Here is a 23598-nt window from a genome sequence, read left to right as displayed (position 1 = left end):
TCTTTTTTCTTTTTAACCGATGCTCAAACTGTCTGTGAAGTTGAAAAACAATCCTGCGGAGGATCAGGAAGCAGAGTTGTCTTGAACATTGGGAGGGGGTCAGGTTTGAGGCTTCTTCTGGGGGGACATAAATTTCATTTCACTTTCTTTGTGGCAATCGGACAAATCAACATATTTCTTTCCCAAAAAAAACACATGTCAAATCGGATTTACGGGGGTGCAGTCCCCTAAGTTCTAAGGTTGGAGGGGATATGTCTTCGTCATCCCCCCGGGATTTGCGCCAGAGGTTGTATGTCTTAGAGGCATTCTTGGAGTACGTTGTCTCTTTTGCTTTTATCCCCATTTTTGCTGAATGGATTACCTATTTTCCATCTATCTTAAATTATTGCATGCTTTCACAACGCATGTGTCTACTAGATATTTATTTATTTGATTGTTTTTATTATAATTCATTAATTCATATAATATAAAATGATTCTCGGGGTAGTTCATCCATTAATTTCTTCTAATTTTTGGTGAATATATTTCCCATTATTCCATCGATCGTAAATTATTGCACTGCTGGTGGATATATTTCTCATTATTATGCTGCATTTTTACCAGATATATGTAATAAGCACTTCAATGCTTGAATGTTTTATTAGTCATTAATGTCATATACTGTGAAGGAATTTTTCGGAGTAGATTACCCCTTTTTATTTTTTCCCATTTTAAATCAATAGGCTGCCCATTTTCCCATTTATCATAAATCGTACTACTTACGCTGCACTCGCATCCCATGTGTCTATCAGACATTTATATACTTGATTTTCTCAGTCTATGTATGTTGGAAACCATGACAATATGATTTCTAAAAGGGAACCTCTATTGATAATTCAGCTTAGCAGACGAGTGTTATTTTCGTCGCCTTTAATGATATAAAATCACGCATAAAACTTTTAATAATGTTCCACAATGGCGAAATTGTTAATAATCCGCTGGCAAGAGTGTACTAAGATCACCCCAGTAGCAAACAGCGTTTCTCACCACAAATTCCATTTGGTGTTAGCTTGGATATTACCAGGGACCTCAAGCACTACAATACAACTTTCTACCATGTAGAAAGATCTTTCTGACTCTTATTTTTTTATTTTTCACTCATTCAGGACTACCGACCTAGACATAAACATTAACACAGAAGTTCCCACTTCTCTCCCATCTGGAATTGAACCCGGGACTACGTATACCAAAGGTGCCTGTGGTAACCACTAGACCAGTAGAGAGAATAGCCACTGCCCATTGTATTGTGTGTAAAATGTAATTTCCCTATATCTAGTTGATTATGGTTACATGTTTCGACCACATTCATTTCCTTTCATCATTAAAGGAACCACTATAACTAGGGTTAGTTTACTGTGTAGTTAGCTTTTCCCTCGGGCGTAAATAGTAGTGGTTTTTACCATATAGAAAAGTACTTTAGAAACTGTGAGGATTCTGTACGTTATGTGTGGTAAGGGAATGTGATTTCATAAACACACTCAATGACTTGCTTAATTTCTCTTCTTTAACTGCTCATGAGTAAGGTGAGTTTGTAAAAACTGGTGGTTTCTTTAACACGAACCATGTAATTCAATTTTTAAACAGACTACTTACACAAATTATGTGTTGATGCTTATTGTGGTATTTAAAAATTGTGATTAGAAAAAGATATTATGGTTAAAAGCTAGGAGAAGGCTATACAGTAAAAAAAATGCATGTTTGAAAATCTGTATACAAATTAATATCTTATTAACTTTGAAATCAAAGAGCAATAGATCTTTCTGCTGATAAGATTCTCAAATACAGTATCAGTCAACAGTTGGAAGCAAGATTATATAATTTGTATAATCCATGTTTATGCCATAGCTTGTATTTTCTTTCTTTTTTTTTTTTTTTTTTTTTTTTTTTTTTAATGAAATTTCTATGTAATAAACGCAATGTTTAAAAATGTTTAGTTATTATTTAAGCAAAATCTCGCAGTTTAGATTAAGGGATTTTTATTATCTTAGAACATAATTTGTACTTTCGATTGACATAAATATAGTTTTCAGTTCAGCGAGCTCTATTCTGTTTGTAGGAGTCTTGAGTACGCTACTCACGAGGAGTAGGGATGAAATTGTCCCCGTTCGAAGACAATTCTCGGGGCCATAGGCGCTGACTTTGTTGGGGGGCAGGATACTTTTGGCCCCCCAAACATTTAAGGGTGGGGTCCTCGCCCCCCCAATATAATTCAGTCGAGGAAAAATTAACAAAGAGGAGCAAGAATTTCTGTCGTAAACTTCATTGTGCCTTTAATTCAATCTTAGGAACAGCCTTCGTATTCGATAGAAAACGCGATTTTCAAAAGTATGTTTAATAGAGCATTGAAGCTTCAACCGACACTCTTCCAACACTGATATGATAAGTGAAGATCAATGTAGTGCCAAACTTGTAGTGAAGTTCCCAAATTTTGAACTTGAATTTGTTGTAATGCCTTTAAGCAAATTTGACTTAGGTCGTGAATTTCGCAGCAGAGAGGATGCAGCGGACCGAGATCTGGGGAAGGGGGGGGGGGGCTTCATCAAGCAGTTGGTAAAAAACGGCTGAGTATGATAATATATTTATTTATTGTTTAGGCCCCCAATATTTTCTTCAAGTCGGCGCCTATGCTCTGGGCAGCAGTTTTCTCAATTTTGGAGACTTTCGTTTTTTATAGGCGTTGTCCCTCTTCTTTTCCAATTCCATTTTCTTTACTTCCGCTATACTGAACATAAGTTCGTACCCATTGACAGATGTCACTATACTTCTTTAATATTTACTATAGCTAACTATTCCGATAATTTGAAATCCTTGAATGGCTATTTCTTTTTCTTTAATGGAATAATTAACTTTTAAGTGTATACACTGTATAGTTACCGTAAATTCAATTAATCTCTATATATGCAAGAAATACTCAATGATAAACACTGCCGCCAAATAACGTAACGAATAAGTTTGAAATTTGGAAAGAAACAGAATTTGTGGTAAAAGGTTAAACAAAGGAAGAAATTTTGGAAATTCGACGGGTTAAAGAGAACGAAAATTTTCAATCATTATCTTAGAATATTGATATCTCGGAATCTCTGAAGGTTAGAATCATCAAAATTTTATATATTGTCTTCTTCTTTAGAATAATTACTCACGTGTGTCAGTGTTATCTGTTATTTAACCTAGAAAGGAAGAGAAAGGATATAAATTACAATTGTTATAATTGGATGGGTAAATCTCGAATTGGTTTAAGTTACAGACATAAAATTTGATATATTGATTTTTCATAAAAAGTAATTAAAGACGTGTTTCGGGTTTTCTTAATATTTTCTCTGCAAGAGAAGAAAGAAAGAGCCGGGGTTGCAGTTGTTATGATAAGATGGACATGTCTTGGAATCCATTAAAACTAGACATGTGTTAGGAATGTGGGAAGTACGAGACCATAGATTATGCAAATGCAGTGTCTGGAGAAGAAGTCTCCAGCTAGTTAGGGGCCAGTCTATCCTCCTCAGACCCCGAGAACAAATCAATTGTTATATTTGGGTTTCATTTGAAGATTCCCGTTGCAATACATGTATATGAAGTAATGTTCTTCAATTTTAGTTAATCGCGGTCATCACTGTCCAGCAGTGGATAAGTCGTTCTAGCGACTACTATGTCTCAGTGCCAAAGATATAGAAGTTTAACCCTAAACTACTAACAAGTAAAGGGTCCAAATGAATGAATCGAGTTTCGGGATGATACATAGTGCACCTGATAGAGGATGTGAAAATATGTGTATGTGCAAAAATTGTGGCGGCTGAGCGCCATAAGAAACGGAGGAGGGAATCAAAGTTGGTGGGAGAAGGGCTATGGTATGTTATAGAAATACATCAAATAAACTGCTGAATCGTAAAAATAATGAAATATAAAGAATAAGAACGGTGGTGGTTTCACATATTGGAAAAGTAAAATGGACGGAGTAGATTACGAACCTCCGCTGCCATCTTAAAATCCGCCATTTTAAATATGTTATATTTTATGAAATGGAAAGATAGTCATGTGATATATCAATTAGGGCCAGCATGTTCTCAAAAAGTCAATTATGAACTTTATTTATCGTTATCTATATTTATTTGAAAGATTTAGTTATAGATATTAGCGAAAATCTAGGACACATATTCATGGTGTATGTCGAAAGTTTGGATTATCACGAAACCACATGTAGTTTAAACACATATACAAGAAAAAATAACAGTGAAATTCGATACCTGAGTTGTGTATTGATGCATTATTATTATTTACTTCATTATTTCCAATTTGCTTCATATAGTGCCGAAGAGAAGTGTTCCGGTCTGGAGGAACCTCTTCCGTTTTTTTTTCCTCTTTCTTTTGGTCGATAACAATATGGAGTTCATATTGCTATCTTTTGTTAAATGACATACTAATATAGATCATAACACAATAAAATCTGATAGATTGGAATGTAATTAGTACGTACTGTACATAAACCATTTTTTTCCCGCCACAAGCTAAATTTTTCACTCAGCTTCTTTGTCCACCTTCATAAGCAATAGCAACGTTGGAGGAGCATAGCATCTGATATCTGGGTGAAAAGTGGACTACTGCAGTCGAATACAGTAACGAAGTTGTAGTGGAAAATAAGTTATTGGGTGAGGTGGCTTTCTCGAGTGTCTATCGTGTCGAATTTCGAGCATGTGTTGTGATGGTATTCAAAGGGATAAAACAGGTCATAATTCGTTAGCGGTGAGTGATACGACAAAATGGACAGTAGCATTGCATTCCTGATCAAAATACAGTCTTAATACATGCGCCGCGTGACTCCCTTTCCGTTTCAAAAAATATTACAGACTTCAAGATGGAGGATTTGAAGATCGCGGCGGAGCTTCGTGATCTACTTTGCACATTCTTCTTTTGCCAATATGTGAAACTGCCACCGTTCGCATTGTCTATCTTTCACTATTTTTTACGATTCAACAGTTTATTTGATGTATTACCATAATGTAGCATAGCCGTTCTTCCACGAACTTTGACCGCCTCCCCCTGAGTATCTTATAGCACTCAGCCGTTATAACTTTGCACATACTCATATTTTCGCAATTTGGATTTTAAAAACGCAAAATTCTTTGATTATATTCCAAGGGTGCCAAAAAAAGAAGCTATATCCGCAATCTGTTACTCTGACAGAATATATTCATTTACACTAGATTCGAATTTTAAAAAAAATCAAAATATTCTTCTACAATAATAACAAATTGCACATTAATTGTAAAGCATATTTACCTCCTTCCCGCACATCCCTGCTAAAGATATTTACCGTAAATTATGTGATTTTTGGAAGAGTGGCTGTAGCCCAATATCAGCCACTGGCACATGCAAGGAGCATCGGAATATTAATTCTGTATTATTTGTGATCAATCCACACACATTGGATTTTCTAAAATAAAATTTGAATTTTTTATAAAGATCCAATAACTTATGCTTCACCCCCAGTGCTTCCCCTAAGGCGGTACATTACCAAAATAATATTCCAGATTTGATAAATGCATAACTTTTTGCTAACCCGAAGCCGAGTTTCACATTAATTGAGAAAAAATTATTCTTCCCGTATGTCAATGCTAAGGATATTTATAATGATTTTTTTTATTTTTTGAAAGGGAGTTACAGCCCCATACAAGTCACTGACCATGCAAGGAGCATTGGAATGTTAATTCTGTGACATTTGTGAAAAATCTGACGCTCACTGGCATTTCCGGAACAAAATTTTGAATTTTTATAAAGATCCATCATCTAATGCTTCGCCCCCTATGCCCCCTTAAGGCGGTGCGTTACCAAAATAGCATTCCAGATTTCAAAAACGCATACTCTTTTGTTACAATGACGCCAAATTTCAAATTAATTAACAAAAAATACCTTCTTCTCGTATGTCCCTACTAAGGATATTTATGGTGATTTTGTTATTTTTGAAAGGGGGCTGTAGCCCCATTATCAGTCACTCTTACATGTAAGGAGCATTGGAGCATTAATTGTGTGACATTCGTGATTAATCTGACGTTTACTGGCACTCCGAAAATAAATTTTGGGATTTTGGTAACACATCACCCACCACCTTTTTACGCCCCTTGCCCCCCAGAAAAGGGTCCTTTCCAAAATAATGTTTGAGACTGCTTTACTAGCTTTGTGAATGAGTGTTTCTGCATTTTGTAACAAATACACCTTATTTGCCCCAAAATCTTTACGAATAATTATTGGAGAAAACTGCTTCCAAAATTTAACATTGAATCTCCCATAAGGAAAACGAACTTTTGTGTTTACACTCCGAAAAGGGGGGGGGGGGCAAAACAGCAATTTTCTCCTATTTCCTTTAGAAATTCGAAAAATTCAGATATTTCTCAATAAGAGTGCCAAATTGTGCATTAATAGTGTGAAAACTTCATCTTCTCCCAGTGCTGTAGAAAATTACACGAATTATGAAAGTCTATATATATATATATATATATATATATATATATATATATATATATATATATAATTGTTTAAAAGTATTGTTATTTATGACTATGTACACTAATGTCCAAAATTATTGCCACATTTCTATAAATATGTTGTACGAATATAATTTGAAAACGAATTTGCCCGGTATTTCTCACAATGTTAGTAAGTGTATAATCGGGAAAGAGATGTATGAAGAAAATTTCATGTAAAAAGAGCAGTAAACAAGAACAATAAAACGAAAATAGAACTTTCTTGTCCATTAAGCAACATTTTGTTTTACTCATTCTAATTTTCCCATTTATAATTCTTTTCCTATGCAATTTACCACAAATATGAATTTTCCAATTATACACATAGTACCAGTATTAAAGGTACTCTGCAAAATCATTATCAAATTGTATTCTTACAAGAAGACAGTTATAGATATGCGAAAATCATTTTGGACATCAGTGTACATTATTATGTGAGATAATGGATGTATTTAATTTTGAAATCTTTCTATTTCTCTACTGAGGCGTTAATTTTTCACATGTATGCTAAAAATACAAATGTTCAGAAACAGTTTTTAAAACATATTTTAAGAATATTGTGACAAATGAATTACTTTATATTCTAGACCTAGAGAAAGAATTCAAAAACATCATGTTATATGATATAAGGCAAAGTTTTTTTTTAAATTTTAGATGTAAACAATATCGCATATGTTCAAAATGAAAAATGGCACATTATAAATGTTTCTGTAAAAGATACATAACCGTCAGACCTAATAATTCTTCTATAACAGTGGAAAATTGATTTAGTTTGTACTGTTGACGGTTTAATACACTAAACCAAAGTGTATTTTAGGTTTTTAGTTTAAGTTCTTACTTTCCCTTATCATATCGGACACATGTTGCTTTATGCTCCGTACAAATAGGCAGACGGCAGTGGTTAGAGTAAGTGGTTGTCATCCTTCTTTTAGATGCTGGGCAGTAAAAGCATGTTTTCCTGGCTCCAGGAAGCTATCGTTCTTCATGGTTGATAGGAACTCTCAGGAAATCTGATAATAACACCCGAAGATTCCGCTGCAAATGTGGTCACTCAGTCGACGATGCATATGAGGAGAAACCGGTTGGGCACAAAGCTTGAGATTAATTTTTTTCTTGTTTTTCTACGCTCTCTTCATCAAGCAACAAGTTGCTTATAGCATTCGGCTCTACTAGTCTATTATGGACCATTTCAGAAAATTACACAGTAAGGTCGTGAAAATCAAACAAAATACTGTGCCGAATGCAGTTAGATAAAATGTACAGTATGCTAGAAAAAACGTGAGTACTAAGCATTCGTATTTTTTTACAACTAAGAATTTACTATGAGTAATAAGCTTTCTTAACAATTACGAAACGTCACTCACTACACCAAGAACGAAGTGAAGAGGACTGCTCGCCTGCGACTGGCTTACTGGTCCGGCGAGAGAAACTGTCATGGGAGGGGAAGGGATAGGGTTTTTTTCTATGCCAGTTTTAACAACTCCGTTCGTAAAAATTACCAAGGCTTAGTATTGCAGGGCTTATATTTCCTAAACAAATATCTCAATAATATTTCAGCTCTTGCCCTTGCATCTTATCAGTTTATTACAAATAGTTTTACTGTGGATATATTACATTATTACTACAACAAATTCTTTTTAATTATTACAATTTTGAACAGTAGGAATTCTTTCTTCAAGGCACCAAAAGCCACGGAGTATCACAATAATTTGAAGTCGTAATAAAAATAGAACACATCCATTCTTTCTTGATTTGAATTCCATTTACGGCTTTTAGGAATCTAAGGTTCAGGCCAGGATAAAAGAGAGTGAGTATACGAAAGGTTGTGTGCCACGGCCTATGTTCAATATGCCGTCCAGGAAATTGCCTGGTGTGATTTAGGAAAAAACCTGGAAAAATCTGAGCCACAGCGGCTAGGGCCATTGTTTCTTGAAACTACTAACAAAGGGAGGTGTATCCCTGGAAGAGTAATCATCCACAGATGTCTTCCCCTACACGTGAGACCTTATTTCAACACTGTCTGCTCATCTTCTGCTTTTGAAACAATAAAGATGTTCTCCAAACCTGCTTCCCTAAAAAAGAAAAAAAAAATGCTCAGCCCATTAATTCAGCTGAGCGGAAACAGTACGTAAAAGTCGGATTTGGGGGACTCCGAGGTATGTCAGGGTGAAAATTTACGAATATGTAGAGAATTTTGCCAAAAGTTATACAGTGAAACCTCTCTAAAGCGGACAGCTGTGGGGAATCAAAAATTGTCTGCTATAGAGAGGTGTCCGTCTTAGAGAGGTTTCGATATTTTCTTACGTAAATTAGTAAATAAGGTGATATGTAATTACAAACTATTGAAGGTAATTTATCGTACCGTTCTCTGACTGTGGGCATGTCGACATCTGCGGATTCTCCACAAATCGCTTTGAAAGAAATTTTGTGTCTAATCCGAAACTTCTCTAACCACTCGTTCGAGACCTTGAAATCTGTAACATTCATTTCTGTTGCTATCTCCAAATTCTTAGCTTCTAGCATCGTCCGTAACACAGGATTTTTTTTCATTCCGCACTCTATAAAAACATTCACTTGCTCACTAACTTTGTTCAAAGTAATGAGACACTATTTTCATTGTCATTTTGACACCACAATTTGATTAACTTGTCTTGGTTTTATATTATCTCAGATGCTTGTGTTTTACCGATACAAACATTTTCAGCTATTCTTCGTACACCTCAGTATCCTTCGAAAATTCAATCAATTCTATTTTAACATTAGCGCTTCTCGTGGCATTTCGAAAGCTCACAACAACTTACACCTTATTGCTTATTCGATGCAGAATGACTTAAAAAGATTTCCGTCTACAAATAGAGGCACTAAGACAATATGCGAATACGCGGACGAAAAATACCAAACATGTCTTCTGCTTGATTCCAGCGGAACAGTAGAATGACGTGTCATCTCAAATGGCAGGCAACTGTCAATCACTTTTGATTCTAAAACAGGTTGGGTGGGAGTGGAATGCAAGCAAAGGATATGAGGGTGTTGTTAATCAAAGACGCTTGATCTGAGTTTCTGAACAGCCAGTTGACGAGGAAAAATGTTATTACAATGCTTCTTTGGTGATACATGTATGCATTTCTGAAAATATATTTTTTCTGTACTTTTCAACTTGTTTGTAGAGAAAGTGTCCTAACATGGAGGTAAATAGTACCTATGAGAGACAGAAAAGACTCTCTGTGTCCGTACTACAGAGTGTCCGCTTTAAAGAGGTTTGTCAACATGTTTTTTTCCTATTACAGTGTTTGGGGATTACAAAATATGTCCGTTATGAGAGGTGGCCGCTATACAGAGGTGTCCGTTAATAGAGGTTTCACTGTACTAATTTCACAAAAAGTCTTAATTTTTGGGGAGATCTGGACCCCCAAGACACCCTCATCCGCTTGCGTGTCTGACTCAGTCCATTCATAAAAGATTTAAACCCAATTACTTCTACCAATTACTTCTATAGTTTGCCCTTAGTAAACAGGCCTTTAATTCCACTTGAGTGTTTTTCTAGAAAACAAGAAGTTAGGGCTTTGAGACCAATGGTCACTCTAGCTACAATACAAATCTTCGAGACTCTATATTTATGGAGGCAACGTTTCAATCACTATTATTACGTGCTTCGTACAATCTGACATTGAAAATGAAAATTAATGTATGAAATCTTGCGAATTCTATCAACAAATATAAGTAATAAATAAATACATAACAGGTGTTGTAATAAATAAATACATTTCTAGAAGACGATCCCAAGCATAGTGTGACGATCCCAAGCATCTAGTATTCACGATTCAAACAACTTGTAAGTTGGTTCTACGGATGAACGTTTCTTAGAGACCAAGCATTCCTAATTACTCCAAAAATTGTTTCTAAGGTAGCAACTGCCGGGAAGCACGTGGTCGCTTGTGCGATTACATCACGGTCAGGTCTGAGAAAGAAATGTGTTTGGTTGATTAACGACCAGGACAAATCGTTGTAGCTAGAATCTTGAAATTTTGACAGAGTATAGGGTTTTTGATGGCGCGCCAGTTTAAGAAAAGATACGAAGGCTCATCACCAAAGATTGAGACTGATTATTGTACCGCAGTTTCCTTTGTTGCCAAATGCCGGTGTCACAGGGATTTTTTACCCCTGGAAATTTTTACTCCCTCGAAAATTTTACAACTTGGAAATCTTTACCCCCTTGTTGGTTTCGGGTAACATCAAAGGAAAAGTCAAAAGTCACATTGAAAATTCACATCATTCAATTTGATCTCTCAGTCTATGCACTCACTTTGGGCAAGATGGATTTAAATCCGAAGATATGGTAGGGGGGTAAATATTTCCTAGGAAATTATTACCCTCCTGTCGGCTTTTGGTTACTTCAAAGACAAACTCAAATGTTACATTATAAATTGATACCACTTCGTAGTATCTCTTAACAGACACAGTCACTTTGGACCAGATGCCTTTATATCCGAAGATTTGGTAGGATGGTAATAATTTCCTAGGAAATTTTTACCCCTTGTCGGTAATTGGTTACTTCAAAGACAAACTGAAATGTTACATTATAAATAGATACCACTTCGTAGTATCTCTAAACAGACACAATCACTTTGGGCAAGATGGCTTTAAATCCGAAGATTTGGTAGGGGGTAATAATTTCCTAGGAAATCATTACCCCCTGTCGGTTATAGGTTACTTCAAAGACAAACTCAAATGTTACATTATAAATAGATACCACTCCATAGTATCTCTTAACAGACACAGTCAGTTTGGGCAAGATGGCTTTAAATCCGAAGATTTTCTAGGGGGGTAATAATTTCCTAAGAAACTTTTACGACCTGTCGGTTATTGGTTACTTCAAAGACAAACTGAAATGTTACATTATAAATAGATACCACTCCATAGTATCTCTTAACAGACACAGTCAATTTGGGCAAGATGGCTTTAAATCCGAAGATCTTGTAGGGGGGTAATAATTTCCTAGGAAACTTTTACGACCTGTCGGTTATTGGTTACTTCAAAGACAAACAGAAATGTTACATTATAAATAGATACCACTCCATAGTATCTCTTAACAGACACAGTCACTTTGGGCAAGATGAATTTAAATACGAAGATTTTGTAGGGGAGGTAATAATTTCCTAGGAAACTTTTACGACCTGTCGGTTATTGGTTACTTCAAAGACAAACTGAAATGTTACATTATAAATAGATACCACTCCGTAGTATCTCTTAACAGTCACTTTGGGCAAGATGGCTTTAAATCCGAAAATTTGGTAGGGGGTAATAATTTCCTAGGAAATCTTTATCCCCTGTCGGTTATTGGTTACTTCAAAGACAAACTAAAATGTTACATTATAAATTGATACCACTCTGTAGTATCTCTTAACAGACACAGTCACATTGCGCAAGATGGCTTTAAATCCGAAGATTTGGTAGGGGGTAGAGCTCCTCGTGGCTAAGCGGTTAGCGTACGCGCCTTTGGCGTGGGAGACCCGGGTTCGATTCCCGGCGGGAGCTCATATGGTTCAAGTTCCAGGTTAATCAGTAGGTCCACGTCTCATATAGCATCGCTGCTGAAAGGGACGCTAAACTAAAATGAACTCAACTTGGTAGGGGGTAATAATTTCCTAGGAAATCATTGCCCCTTGTCGGTTATTGGTTACTTCGAAGACAAACTGAAATGTTACATTATAAATAGATACCACTCCGTAGTATCTCTGAACAGACACAATCAGTTTTGGACAAGATGGCTTTAAATCCGAAGATTTGGTAGGGGGTAATAGTTTCCTAGGAAATCATTACCCCCTGTCGGTTATTGGTTACTTCAAGGACAAACTCAAATGTTACATAATAAATTGATACCACTCTATAGTATCTCTTAAGAGACAGTCACTTTTGGCAAGATGGCTTTAAATCCGAAGATTTGGTGGGAGGGTAATAATTTCCTAGGAAATTTCTACCCTCTGTCGGTTATAGGTTACTTCAAAGACAAACTCAAATGTTACATTATAAATAGATACCACTCCATAGTATCTCTTAACAGACACAGTCAGTTTGGGCAAGATGGCTTTAAATACGAAGATTTGGTAGGGGGTAATAGTTTCCTAGAAAATCATTACCCCCTGTCGGTTATTGGTTACTTCAAAGACAAACTCAAATGTTACATTATACATTGATACCACTCTGTAGTATCTCTTAAGAGACAGTCACTTTTGACAAGATGGCTTTAAATCCGAAGATTTGGTGGGAGGGTAATAATTTCCTAGGAAATTTCTACCCTCTGTCGGTTATAGGTTACTTCAAAGACAAACTAAAATGTTACATTATAAATAGATACCACTCCATAGTATCTCTTAACAGACACAGTCAGTTTGGGCAAGATGGCTTTAAATACGAAGATTTGGTAGGGGGTAATAGTTTCCTAGAAAATCATTACCCCCTGTCGGTTATTGGTTACTTCAAAGACAAACTCAAATGTTACATTATACATTGATACCACTCTGTAGTATCTCTTAAGAGACAGTCACTTTTGACAAGATGGCTTTAAATCCGAAGATTTGGTGGGAGGGTAATAATTTCCTAGGAAATTTTTACCCCCTGTCGGTTATAGGTTACTTCAAAGACAAACTCAAATGTTACATTATAAATAGATACCACTCCATAGTATCTCTTAACAGACACAGTCACTTTGGGCAAGATGGCTTAAATCCGAAGATTTTGTAGGGGGGTAATAATTTCCTAGGAAAATTTTACCTCCTGTCGGTTATAGGTTACTTCAAAGACACGCTGAAATGTTAGATTATAAATTGCTGTCATTCCATGTTATCTGTTAACAAAGAGACTCACTTTGGTCAAGATGAGTTAATATCTGAAGACTTGATAGGAGGGTAATAATTTCCTGAGAAATTTATACCCTCTGTCGGTTTTGGATTACTTCAAGACCAATTAAAATGTGACATTATAAATTTATATTATTTCGTGTTATGTCTTAACAGATGTACTCACTTTGGCCAAGATTACTTTGTATCCGAAAATTTGGGAGGGGGTAATATTTTCATAGGGAATTTATACCCTCTTATGCGTTCTTTGTTATTTCAAAGACAAAATCTAATGTTGCTTTATAAATTGGTATTATACGCTGGTGTCTGTTAGCAGACGCACTGACTGTCGGTAAGATGTTTTTATATCAGAAATTTTATAGGGGGTGCTTTTTCCCTAGGGAATTTATACTCTTGTATTGGTTCTGTGCTATTTCACGAATAAGGTCAAATTTGTACATTATAAATTGATGTTATATCGTTTTATGTCTTAACATACGCACTCACTTTGGGGACGATAAAGGATGCTTTTTATTTTCGGAAAGTTCATAGTGAGATAATATCTAAAGAAAACTAAACTTATTTTCATTTTTAATTAGATGTTGAGATACCAAATTAGATGACTGGAGTTCCGAAAATGTACACGTTTTTATAAGATAATTATCACCCGTATCCTTCGCTTCCACTTCGAAATTCAAAAAATCGTTTCTTTTTGGTATCTTACATCTCAGATCCTATGTACTGACTAAGCATAAGTTTCCAACTGGTAGGACTTGAGAATCTTCTTTTTAGAAGCCTTGTACGTTGTTCTAGTAGCTAGCTCGCGCTAGCTAGCTACGCCATTTTAAGCAGTGTTGACAACCTTCTCCACTATGTTCACTGCAAACCATACATGTAACTAGATATAATATTTACCTAAGATTTTTTTTTTTAAATAAAGACTCTCAAAAACTTCAAAAATTTTAACCCCTGTAACTTCGTTTCTATTCATTCGAAAAACGTCATACCATGACCATGGTATTCAGCGCTAAAGTTCTTTCGATGTACATTATCCCCTGTATCTCTGTTGTGCTGTGTCTGCGTTAGAGGCTTGTGATACCATATTATCTTTAGCTTGCAACACTGATTAATAAAAGTGGTATTTTAAGTTTACATTTGACATGTTGGTTTGAAATTTTGTAATAAACCGACGTAGTACCATTTGAAAAAAATATAAACTTATATTTGGTTGGCAACACGGAGGTAATTATTTCCTAGAAAATTTTTACCCCCTACCAAATTTTCGGATTTAAAGCCATGTTGCCTAAAGTGACTGTGTCTGTTAAGACATACTATGGAGTGGTATCTATTTATAATGTAACATTTGAGTTTGTCTTTGAAGTAACCAATAACCGACAGAAGGTAATAATTACCTAGGACATTTTTACCCCCTACCAAATCTTTGGATTTAAAGCCATCTTGCCCAAAGTGACTGTGTCTCTTAAGAGATACTACAGAGTGGTATCAATTTATTATGTAATATTTGAGTTTGTCTTTGAAGTAACCAATAACCGACAGGGGGGTAATAGTTTCCTAGGAAATTATTACCCCGTAATAAATCTTCGGATTTAAAGCCATCTTGCCCAAAGTGAGTGCATAGACTGATTGATCACATTGAATAATATGAATTTTTAATGTAATTTCTGACTTTTCCTTTGAAATTACCAGAAACCGACAAGGGGGTAAAGATTTCCAGGGGGTAAAATTTCCAGGGGTAAAACATCCCTGTGACACCAGCACGTTTGAAGTTGAAAGAGTTGTGTTTCGTGTATAATCTCACTAACAAGAAACACTTCGCAAGTGTAACACCCCGATTTTGATAAAATTTGTCAGTTAGATACTACACATAAAATAAACTTGCACAGGTTCTTTTCTGCGGAAAAGCGGTTCTAGGGGGCAAAAACGCCTACCAAAAATTTTGAAAGTTGACTTCCGAAAGGCAAGAAGAAGTGAACCAAACTGAATGAAATTGAGCACACATCTTGTAGACCGAAAATGGGGGAATACAAGTTTCGTATTTTCCTGAAAAAAAAAAAAAAAAACGGTTGGATGGGGCACGGACCAAACCAAACCTTTGATCACGAAATATCAAAGGTGCTAGTAACAGCATGTCAGATGTAGGGGGCGCGGTAGCTCAGTGGTAGAGCGTTCGCCTCCTGTGCTTGGGGTCCCTGGTTCGATCCCAGCTCGCGCCGTGTGAACTTTGTGGTGGACAAACACCGTGCTTATGGGTTATCTCTGGGTACTCAAGTTTCCTCCTACTTTCTTCATTCCACCATTACACTCATTATCACCGTCTCCTTTAGCCTAACCGGCATAAGCGTCGGACGTTAAACTTACATTTCATTTTTTCAGTATGTCAGATATGTGTAAAGGACATGAAGAACTGCAATTGAGAGAATTAGGCTATTTAAAATTACGTTGTGACTTTTGTAACTTGTGCTACCTAAACTGCTACTGAACCAGAGCTTGTATGTTTGCAAAATCACTGCTTATTTCCTTGTTTGAAACATAAGTTTGTGCGGGGGGGGGGGGGGAATTATTTAGAACACAATATATAAATACGGGCCTGCCTTTCGGGCGTCAACTTTCAAAATTTTGGTTTTGGGCATTTGCCTCCTAAAACCGTTTGTCCGCAGAAAGTAGAAAACACGTATTCGTTTATTTTAGGTGTAGTACTGTATCTATCTGCCAAATTTTGTCAAAATCGGAGTGTTACATTTGGGAAGTGTTACTTGTAAGTGGAAGCATTGTCGTATCGGTAAGTTGTGAGTAATCCGCTGTGTTTTAGACATTGCTTGCATTTCGCTTCAAAATGTGCTGTGTACAATGGAGGTTACACGAGAAGAGTGGTATGTAGCAATAAGGTTTCGTTTTCGATTGAACCATGCAGCTTCTGAAACATACGAAAAAGCTCAAGCAAGCTTGTTCCAGAGTGAACAGTCATGGGACCCAATGGGCACAAACACGTTACATACGCAGGTGCATAATTGGAAAAACACTCCCATATGAAGTTCCCAACACTTCATTTAATTTACATAATGCTATCCTTCGATCCTCACGGACAATCAAGCAGCAGTATTGATGTTCTCTGTTACAGCAGAAGCCAATACAGTCACAGCAGAGACGGAAACACCAGATCGACCATGCTTAATGCATGAAACTACTCCTTCTTTGAATTCTTTGAATCCCTGAAACACTGTTGCTCGAGGTAATGCACTTTCAACGTAAACCTGCTTGAGATTTTCGTATGTTTCAGAAGTTCTATGGTTCTGTAAGTTGTTTACAAAAGGCGTGAAGATCATAATTCCATTTACAGCACTTTGATATCTGAAATCATTGGAGACATATGGCAATTAAAAGCGAAAACAAATTGTATTGCTCCATACTGTTGTTCTCGTGTTGTTCTCCATTGCGTGCATTTACACAGCATGTTGTAAGGCGAAATGGAAGCAGTGTCTAAAACACAGCGGATTGCACCCAAACTACCGATGCGACAATGCTGCCCCCTAGTGAGAGTATACATGAAATATAACTCTTTGAACGTTTCAACTATCAAACATGCCGGCATTCGGCAACAAAGGAAACTGCTGTACAATAATCAGTTTCTGCCTTTGTGGATCAGTCGTAGTATTTTGGAAATTCGTTGTAAATGGGAAAGGAGACAGGAAATTACTATTTTAAAATGTTCATATGGTTGGAGGGTTAGCGTCAAGCCATTTCGTGTATTCACTTATATTTAAGAGAAGTAGATACGTCTTTCATTGTTATTTGATGTTTACCCCAAAAAGAAAAGAGAAAAGGTGGTGTTTATTGTTATTATTGTATGACTATATTTCGTAATTCGTTAAGGTTAGAAATGAAAAAGTTAGCAATTAAGTCTAAAAATAATTAAAGACTTGTTCCGACGTTTTCTGATATTTCCTGTAGAACGGAAGACAATAGCCGGGTAAAAAGATATTGAGGCTGCAATTTTTAAAATAAGGTGGGCATGTGACGTAATACGTTTAAGGTTAGAGGAATGAAATTTGGGATTCAAACTTCAGTGTGTTTTGATATTTATAAAAAAAAGTGAGGTTGTAATTGTTCTAATAAAATGGCCATATCTCAAAATCACTGAAGATTAGAGACATTTTGAGAATATGAGAAATGTGTGGCCTTAACCCGTGCGAACTCGTGGTCTGCGGGCGTAGTACTCAACTGTCCGAAGTCCAATGGTATTTTGTTTCACGAGTATCAAATATAATATTTTGTACGAGAGTTTTCAAATTAAGTATTTTCTATTTTGCACAGAAGAAACTACTCAGGTTTCGGCTGGAATCAAATTTTGTTGCTGAAAAGCGTTGTCGATCCTCTTGGATAGCACTGAGTGTTTAGCATTATCTGCTTTCGCTGTTCACAACTATAGTTGTAATAAATTGTCACTGTTTTATTGTTGCTTTCTGTGTTTCTTACTGGTATGCAAATTAAAAATACTTGTTTCTGTAGAAGTTAATACTTTGGGTTTGAGCAAAGATTTTCTCAAATATTGAAAGCAAATATCCAAATAGAGATTCTTCTTGTAATTGCAGAAAAATGTATGAAAAGTGTATTCGAAGAATCAAAGATGAAAATTACATATTAGTTACAAGTTTCTGGGAAAATGTCCCATTCTAAAGACATATTCATTTTTTGTTCGTATTTGTATGGTTATTAATAAATACAAATATAATTAAATTTATTGCAAATTCTTTCTTTCAACGACAATAGGAGGAGAGAAAAGTCCTGTGTTACACAAAGAAAACATTAATTTCCAAACTTAAGTTTCTGCACGTTTCGTAATCCCTTAATTCCAAGAAAGAAACTTTTGTATGTCCATTCGTCTGGTTACTTTTTTAAACCGTAGGGTATACCTTTCAAAGTATCAGAACCGGCAATTAAAACAGAGGAAATTCGGAACCCAATTTTGTATTTCATAAAACATTTATTAATAATCATAACATAAACCATTTCTCTTGGATAAATGCAACAGGGAATAATTGTTTTGGAGGAAGTTGTTTTCCTGTTGACTTTATACGATAGGACTTAAGTGATTTTGCCCATAATCTGTATACGAATTAGCAAGGATGCAATATAATATTAATTTTCATCGAGAAAATCTATAAATTGTTATATGAGGTGAAGTGAGAGTTGTTTCTAATAGCAAAAATAATTAATTACAAGCGTCGTCGTATTTACAATTTTCATGATCTTCACTTCGTTTAGAAAAAGCTCTTTTAAATTTATATCAGTCTTTCGTCTGTCTGTGGCCAAAGGTTTACATGGTTCCACGTATCAAGACAGCATTTTAAAACAATCTCTTAATAATTTTCTTCATGGGGTGTCTCAAGGGTTTCTCTTACACCAAAGTGTAAAGATAATAATTTTTACAATAAAAATAAAATCATCAAAAGTTACTCCAACAATTACATTAATATTTCATAAAAAGAAATCCCATGAAAACGAACGAAATATTACGTAATCCATTTTTCCATATTATGGTGTATGTTTCTTCCGAAAAGTTTCTGAAAGTGAAAAAGATAGTTAACTAATGAATTTCGTGGTATTTTGTCAATGAACATCTCACTACAAACAGCACAATAATCGATAATTTGTTACTTTCGGACAAAATCAAAAGGAGTCTATACAGATTGGGAAAATGATCTTCGAGTTATGATTTCTAGGGAACATCTAATACAATTTTGTTTATATTCTATGAATGCATATTCAGGTATGCAGGATACCATGAGCTATTGTCATATACATCAGGAAGTTACTGAAGTGATACGTACACTTTGTTACAATTATTTGAGCGATTAAGTGTTTAATAAATTAATGCATAAATCAAATCTAAGGAAGTATTATTTTATTGTTTCAGAGGGAAATACCAGTAAGGAGTATTAGGTGATCACTAATTGTACTCCTTCAGACGCACTGGCAGGTTGAAGATAGTTAAAGGAGTCAACGAAGATCAAGAATATAGTAAAAACTCGGTGGACTACATTAGTTATTCAGCTCTGTACGATATCAAACTGAGAAGAAATATCAGTCAATCAGAAATCCTTAGAGAATCATTTAGCATCTATTTGTCTATTTATGATGGTAGTTCTTTATATGAAGTTTCTGATTTACTTTGTACTAACTTTCGATCACAGCAGTTATGGTGAAAAATCTAAACAAATAGTGAAGTTTCCAGAATGCAAACTATTTGAAACGGAGAAAGAAGTGCAAATTTATTGTCCTAATGCCATAACAATTACACTTTTTTATTGGGAAATTACTTCCGAAGTTATATTTAATTGTCATAGTGATATTCTGGTTAGAAATTTACCTAAAATTACAGACATAGAAAACAGCCACACGCGTATATTTTTAAACTTTTACAATTGTTCACAGATAAGAGAGAAGATAATCTCTTTCCAGAAGTCTCTACCGCATGTTACAATATTTACGTATATTGGAATCGAAAATGGAACTTCAAATAACTATGTACTAAAACTTAGTAGCAAGGAATTTTACGGTATGGAAATAGACGATATATCTGTATATGGTGTATATGTAAATGAGTTACCTAATATTCTTTTACCAGATAGTTTAGAAAGATTTAGTATTTCTGACACGAATTTAAGTAAACTTCCAGAAGAAATATTTCAAAACACTCGGAATTTAACATCATTGAGTTTGGCAAATAACGAGTTACATTCTTTACCCAGATTAGTATTTCAAAATCTCGAAAAGTTACGACGTTTGTTTCTGTCTGAAAACCAACTTCATGAACTTAATAATGGGTTGTTTAATAGATTGCACAGCCTTTCAGTACTTTATCTTGATAACAATAATTTAGAGACTCTTCCAATAAATATATTTCAATCTCTGAAAAACCTTTCGGAATTAAATCTAAGTAAGAACTACTTCAAAAGCATTGGTAAATTTATTTCCCCCTTAGCGAGACTAGAAACATTAATTATTCATTCTTGCAATATTAGCTACATCGATAAGGGAGCATTCAGAAATCTGACATCTTTATGGTTTCTTGATTTGAGCAACAATCCAATCTCAATTCTTTCTGGTACAAACAATAATGAGTTTCTAAATGCATTTATTATTCGTTTCCTTCTTAGTAATTGCAGTCTCGGCTCAACTGCATCTAATATTCTAAACAACCAGTCAGAGATATTGGAATTGGATCTTAGTAGAAATGACATTACCAAGTTTTCTTGACCAGAGAAATATTTCAGCCTTAAAGTTAAGCTATAATTTACTACAAGAGATTGAATCTCATGCCTTTCAGAATCTCAGCTTCCTAGTTAGTCTAGATTTAAGTCATAATAAAATCTCAGTTTTACATGAAAACGCATTCGTTGGTACGTTTGTTTTGTTGCATAAACATTTGGAGGTACTTGAAAAAAGGAGATCTTTGGATTTAAGCTATAACATGCTAAACAAAATCTCTCCTACCACTTTGCAAAATTTGCCTCAATTAATTTACCTGGATTTAAGTCATAATAAGCTAATTGATTTAGACAATGAAACATTCAGTGGAACTTATCATATTCAAATCTTACACTTAAATAACAATAACTTAATCACAGTTCCTAAAGCGTTATTAAGTTTACCATATTTACGCATACTTGATTTAAATCATAATAAAATATACGATTCTCCGTGTACATGGTTTGATTTTTCGAGCGTAGTCGAAATTAATTTATCATACAATCTGTACAATGAAAGTTTACTTTGTTCTGAAGAATCCTGGACTTCTCTTCTTTTATTTCAGAAAATATCGCTTGCTAAGAATAATATAGTACAAATGTATATGCATGGTAACTTTAGCACCCTTCTTTATTTAGATTTTTCAAACAACCATATTGAAAGTATTGGGGATATAAATGCTCCAAATTTGAGGTACTTAGATCTTTCAAATAATTTAATATCAGAAATAGATTGGATTTGGCGAAATATATACAGATATATAAAACATCTAAATCTAAATTACAACATTATCAAGGAAATTACGTCCAAGGATTTGAAATTTACATCATGCAATTTAACTATTGATGTTGAGAATAATCAAATAGCGTCTGTTAAACTGAAACCATGGGAGCTTAACATAGGTACTGAAGAATCGAATTCAACTATTATAATGAACATAAACCATAACCCTTTTTATTGTTCTTGTGTTGTTTTCCAATTTCTAAGGTTACAAGATCGAGATGTTTATATTCCTTCTGAAGGAAAAAATGTTGCCAAAATAACAGCTGACAACTTAAGATGTTCTGAACCCTCAGCAGTACAAGACTGTCTTGTTGAGTCTGTCGAAGATTGGACATTGCAATCTCTGTCACTGTTAGGACTCTGTGCATTGTAAATTGCCTAACAAACAGTGGAAAGAGGGTTTCTTTACATAACACTAATAAAATATTAAACTTCAGTGGGGGTGATGTATATATTTCCTTAAAGATTGGGTCAAGGTAAGATCAAAATCTGTTTCCGAAATTGTGGGAGTCTCATGCATTCCGCTTGAGGGCAGCATGTTACTCATTTTTATTAAAATCTTTAAGCGTGTCCACAAAGTTCGTTGTAACACCGAAAAGTCTGAAACGGTACGACAGATATGAGAACTGAAAAACATGTCCTTCGTCATTTCAAGAGTACAACGTATCAAAGTAAAATAAATTGTTCCAGGGTTCCAGACGGGGTCTAACCCAATATTTTTAAATGGAAAGAGGAGTCAATTTGCATATCGTACGAAAGTGGTGTTAAATGAAAAAAGATAAATCAAGTCTCGGCTCTACTATAAGCCTGTGCAAAATAGCGGTAGGTCAAAATATCAACACAATCGTCATTGCAAAGTCTATGACCACTCGTATGAATCTGAAACGGTGAGATAGGTGTAGAAACAGAAACACGGATATGTCATTATTTCAAAAGTATAATGATTCAAAGCTAAAAACGTTCCGAGTTCCCAGACGGGGTCCAACTCAAAACGTTGAAATGTAAAGGGGTTGAAGTTGAGTATCGTATTAAGTATGAGTAGAAGACAGGCGTATAAACAAAACAAAAAGAACTAGAAAGTATTAAGGGAAAAAAGAAATGTCCCAGTTTCAACCGCAGGATCCCAGACGGGTACAAATGGAAAGTTTCAAATGCCAAGACTGATAAACAAGCACATCATGTGAAAGCTCGTATTAAATGATACAGTATTGGACATTGGACAAGACTGACTGTCTATAAGTATTGCAAAATGACAGCCTGTCATTTCACAGCCTGTCATTTCCTTTGATACATTCTAGTTTTTTGTTTTGTTTTGTTTTTACACCTGTCTTACCCTTTCAGATTAATAGGAGTGGATATAGACCTTTTCATCAACAGTCGAGACTTGTTTCCTCTTCTTTCACTTAACATACGTTTTCATACGATACTCAACTTGAACCCTTTTCCATGTCAACATTTTAAGTTGGACCCCGTCTGGGACCCTGCAATGTACTGTACCATAGAACATTTTTTACTTTGAATCATTATGCTTTTGAAATGATGATCTATTCATGTTTTTATTCCTACATATTCTTGCTGTACTGTACTGTGGGGTTACAACCACAGTTATTTGCTCAATTATCAGTTCTTTACTGAAAGAATGTGGGGATAGCACTTCGCATGGCAAGAGAGAAAGTACGTGGGGATCTGAGCACTACAGCGCTGAAGTAATTAATTGGGGATGAATGAAATGAAATGCATGTTTTCTAATAAAAAGATCACAGAGACGCAAAGGTTAGGAAAGGAAAGGGTTTTACTGTACCTCAGCCATTTCGATATGATGAGCCTCTTCAAATATCGGGTGAAGCCTTATCCTCCAATCCGTTGAGTGGTTCCGTCTGGTATCGATCCTGGACCTCACGTTCGAGAGTGAAGAACCTCTCGACCTCAGGGCAACAGCTCCCGGATGTCCTGGCCTCTTTGGAATGACACCTCTGTCATGAAATGGATGGTGAGAGCCCAGGCGTGCCGACCGTCTCTCAATTGCTGCTACGACGACTCTTCTGAATAGGGGTCCAAAGTGTGTTTCTGGCGGCTTCTGTCACACTTCTCACCTGGAGGGTCCCGTGTCCCCTGGTTTTGTTCTGTTTCCTTGCTTTCGCTTCTTCCTGGTGCTCCGCACG

The 23598-nt window shown here is 35.5% G+C and overlaps 1 protein-coding gene and 1 non-coding gene across 3 annotated transcripts in view; both read left to right on the top strand.

The window, feature by feature from the left end:
• LOC145664546 (uncharacterized) overlaps positions 1-23598 on the top strand; it is a 425564-nt gene that overhangs the window by 109843 nt on the left and 292123 nt on the right. The window contains exon 2 of one of the 2 annotated variants that reach the window (XM_081731312.1): positions 19320-20792. The exons of the other annotated variant lie outside the window; for it this stretch is intronic. Coding sequence (XP_081587438.1) covers positions 19538-20662 — 1125 coding nt within the window. The 5' untranslated portion in view covers positions 19320-19537 and the 3' untranslated portion in view covers positions 20663-20792. Of the gene's footprint in view, positions 1-19319; positions 20793-23598 lie in introns of those variants that run through there. 2 annotated transcript variants of the gene reach the window in all.
• Positions 15547-15618, top strand: TRNAR-CCU (transfer RNA arginine (anticodon CCU)). Its single transcript has one exon. It is a non-coding gene; the product is annotated as a tRNA-Arg (tRNA).

This window comes from Thermobia domestica, chromosome 1 (genome assembly GCF_964235325.1).
Source record: "Thermobia domestica chromosome 1, izTheDome1.hap1.1, whole genome shotgun sequence".
Taxonomy (NCBI): Eukaryota; Metazoa; Arthropoda; class Insecta; order Zygentoma; family Lepismatidae; genus Thermobia; species Thermobia domestica.
This window is presented reverse-complemented; position numbering and strand designations above follow the sequence as displayed.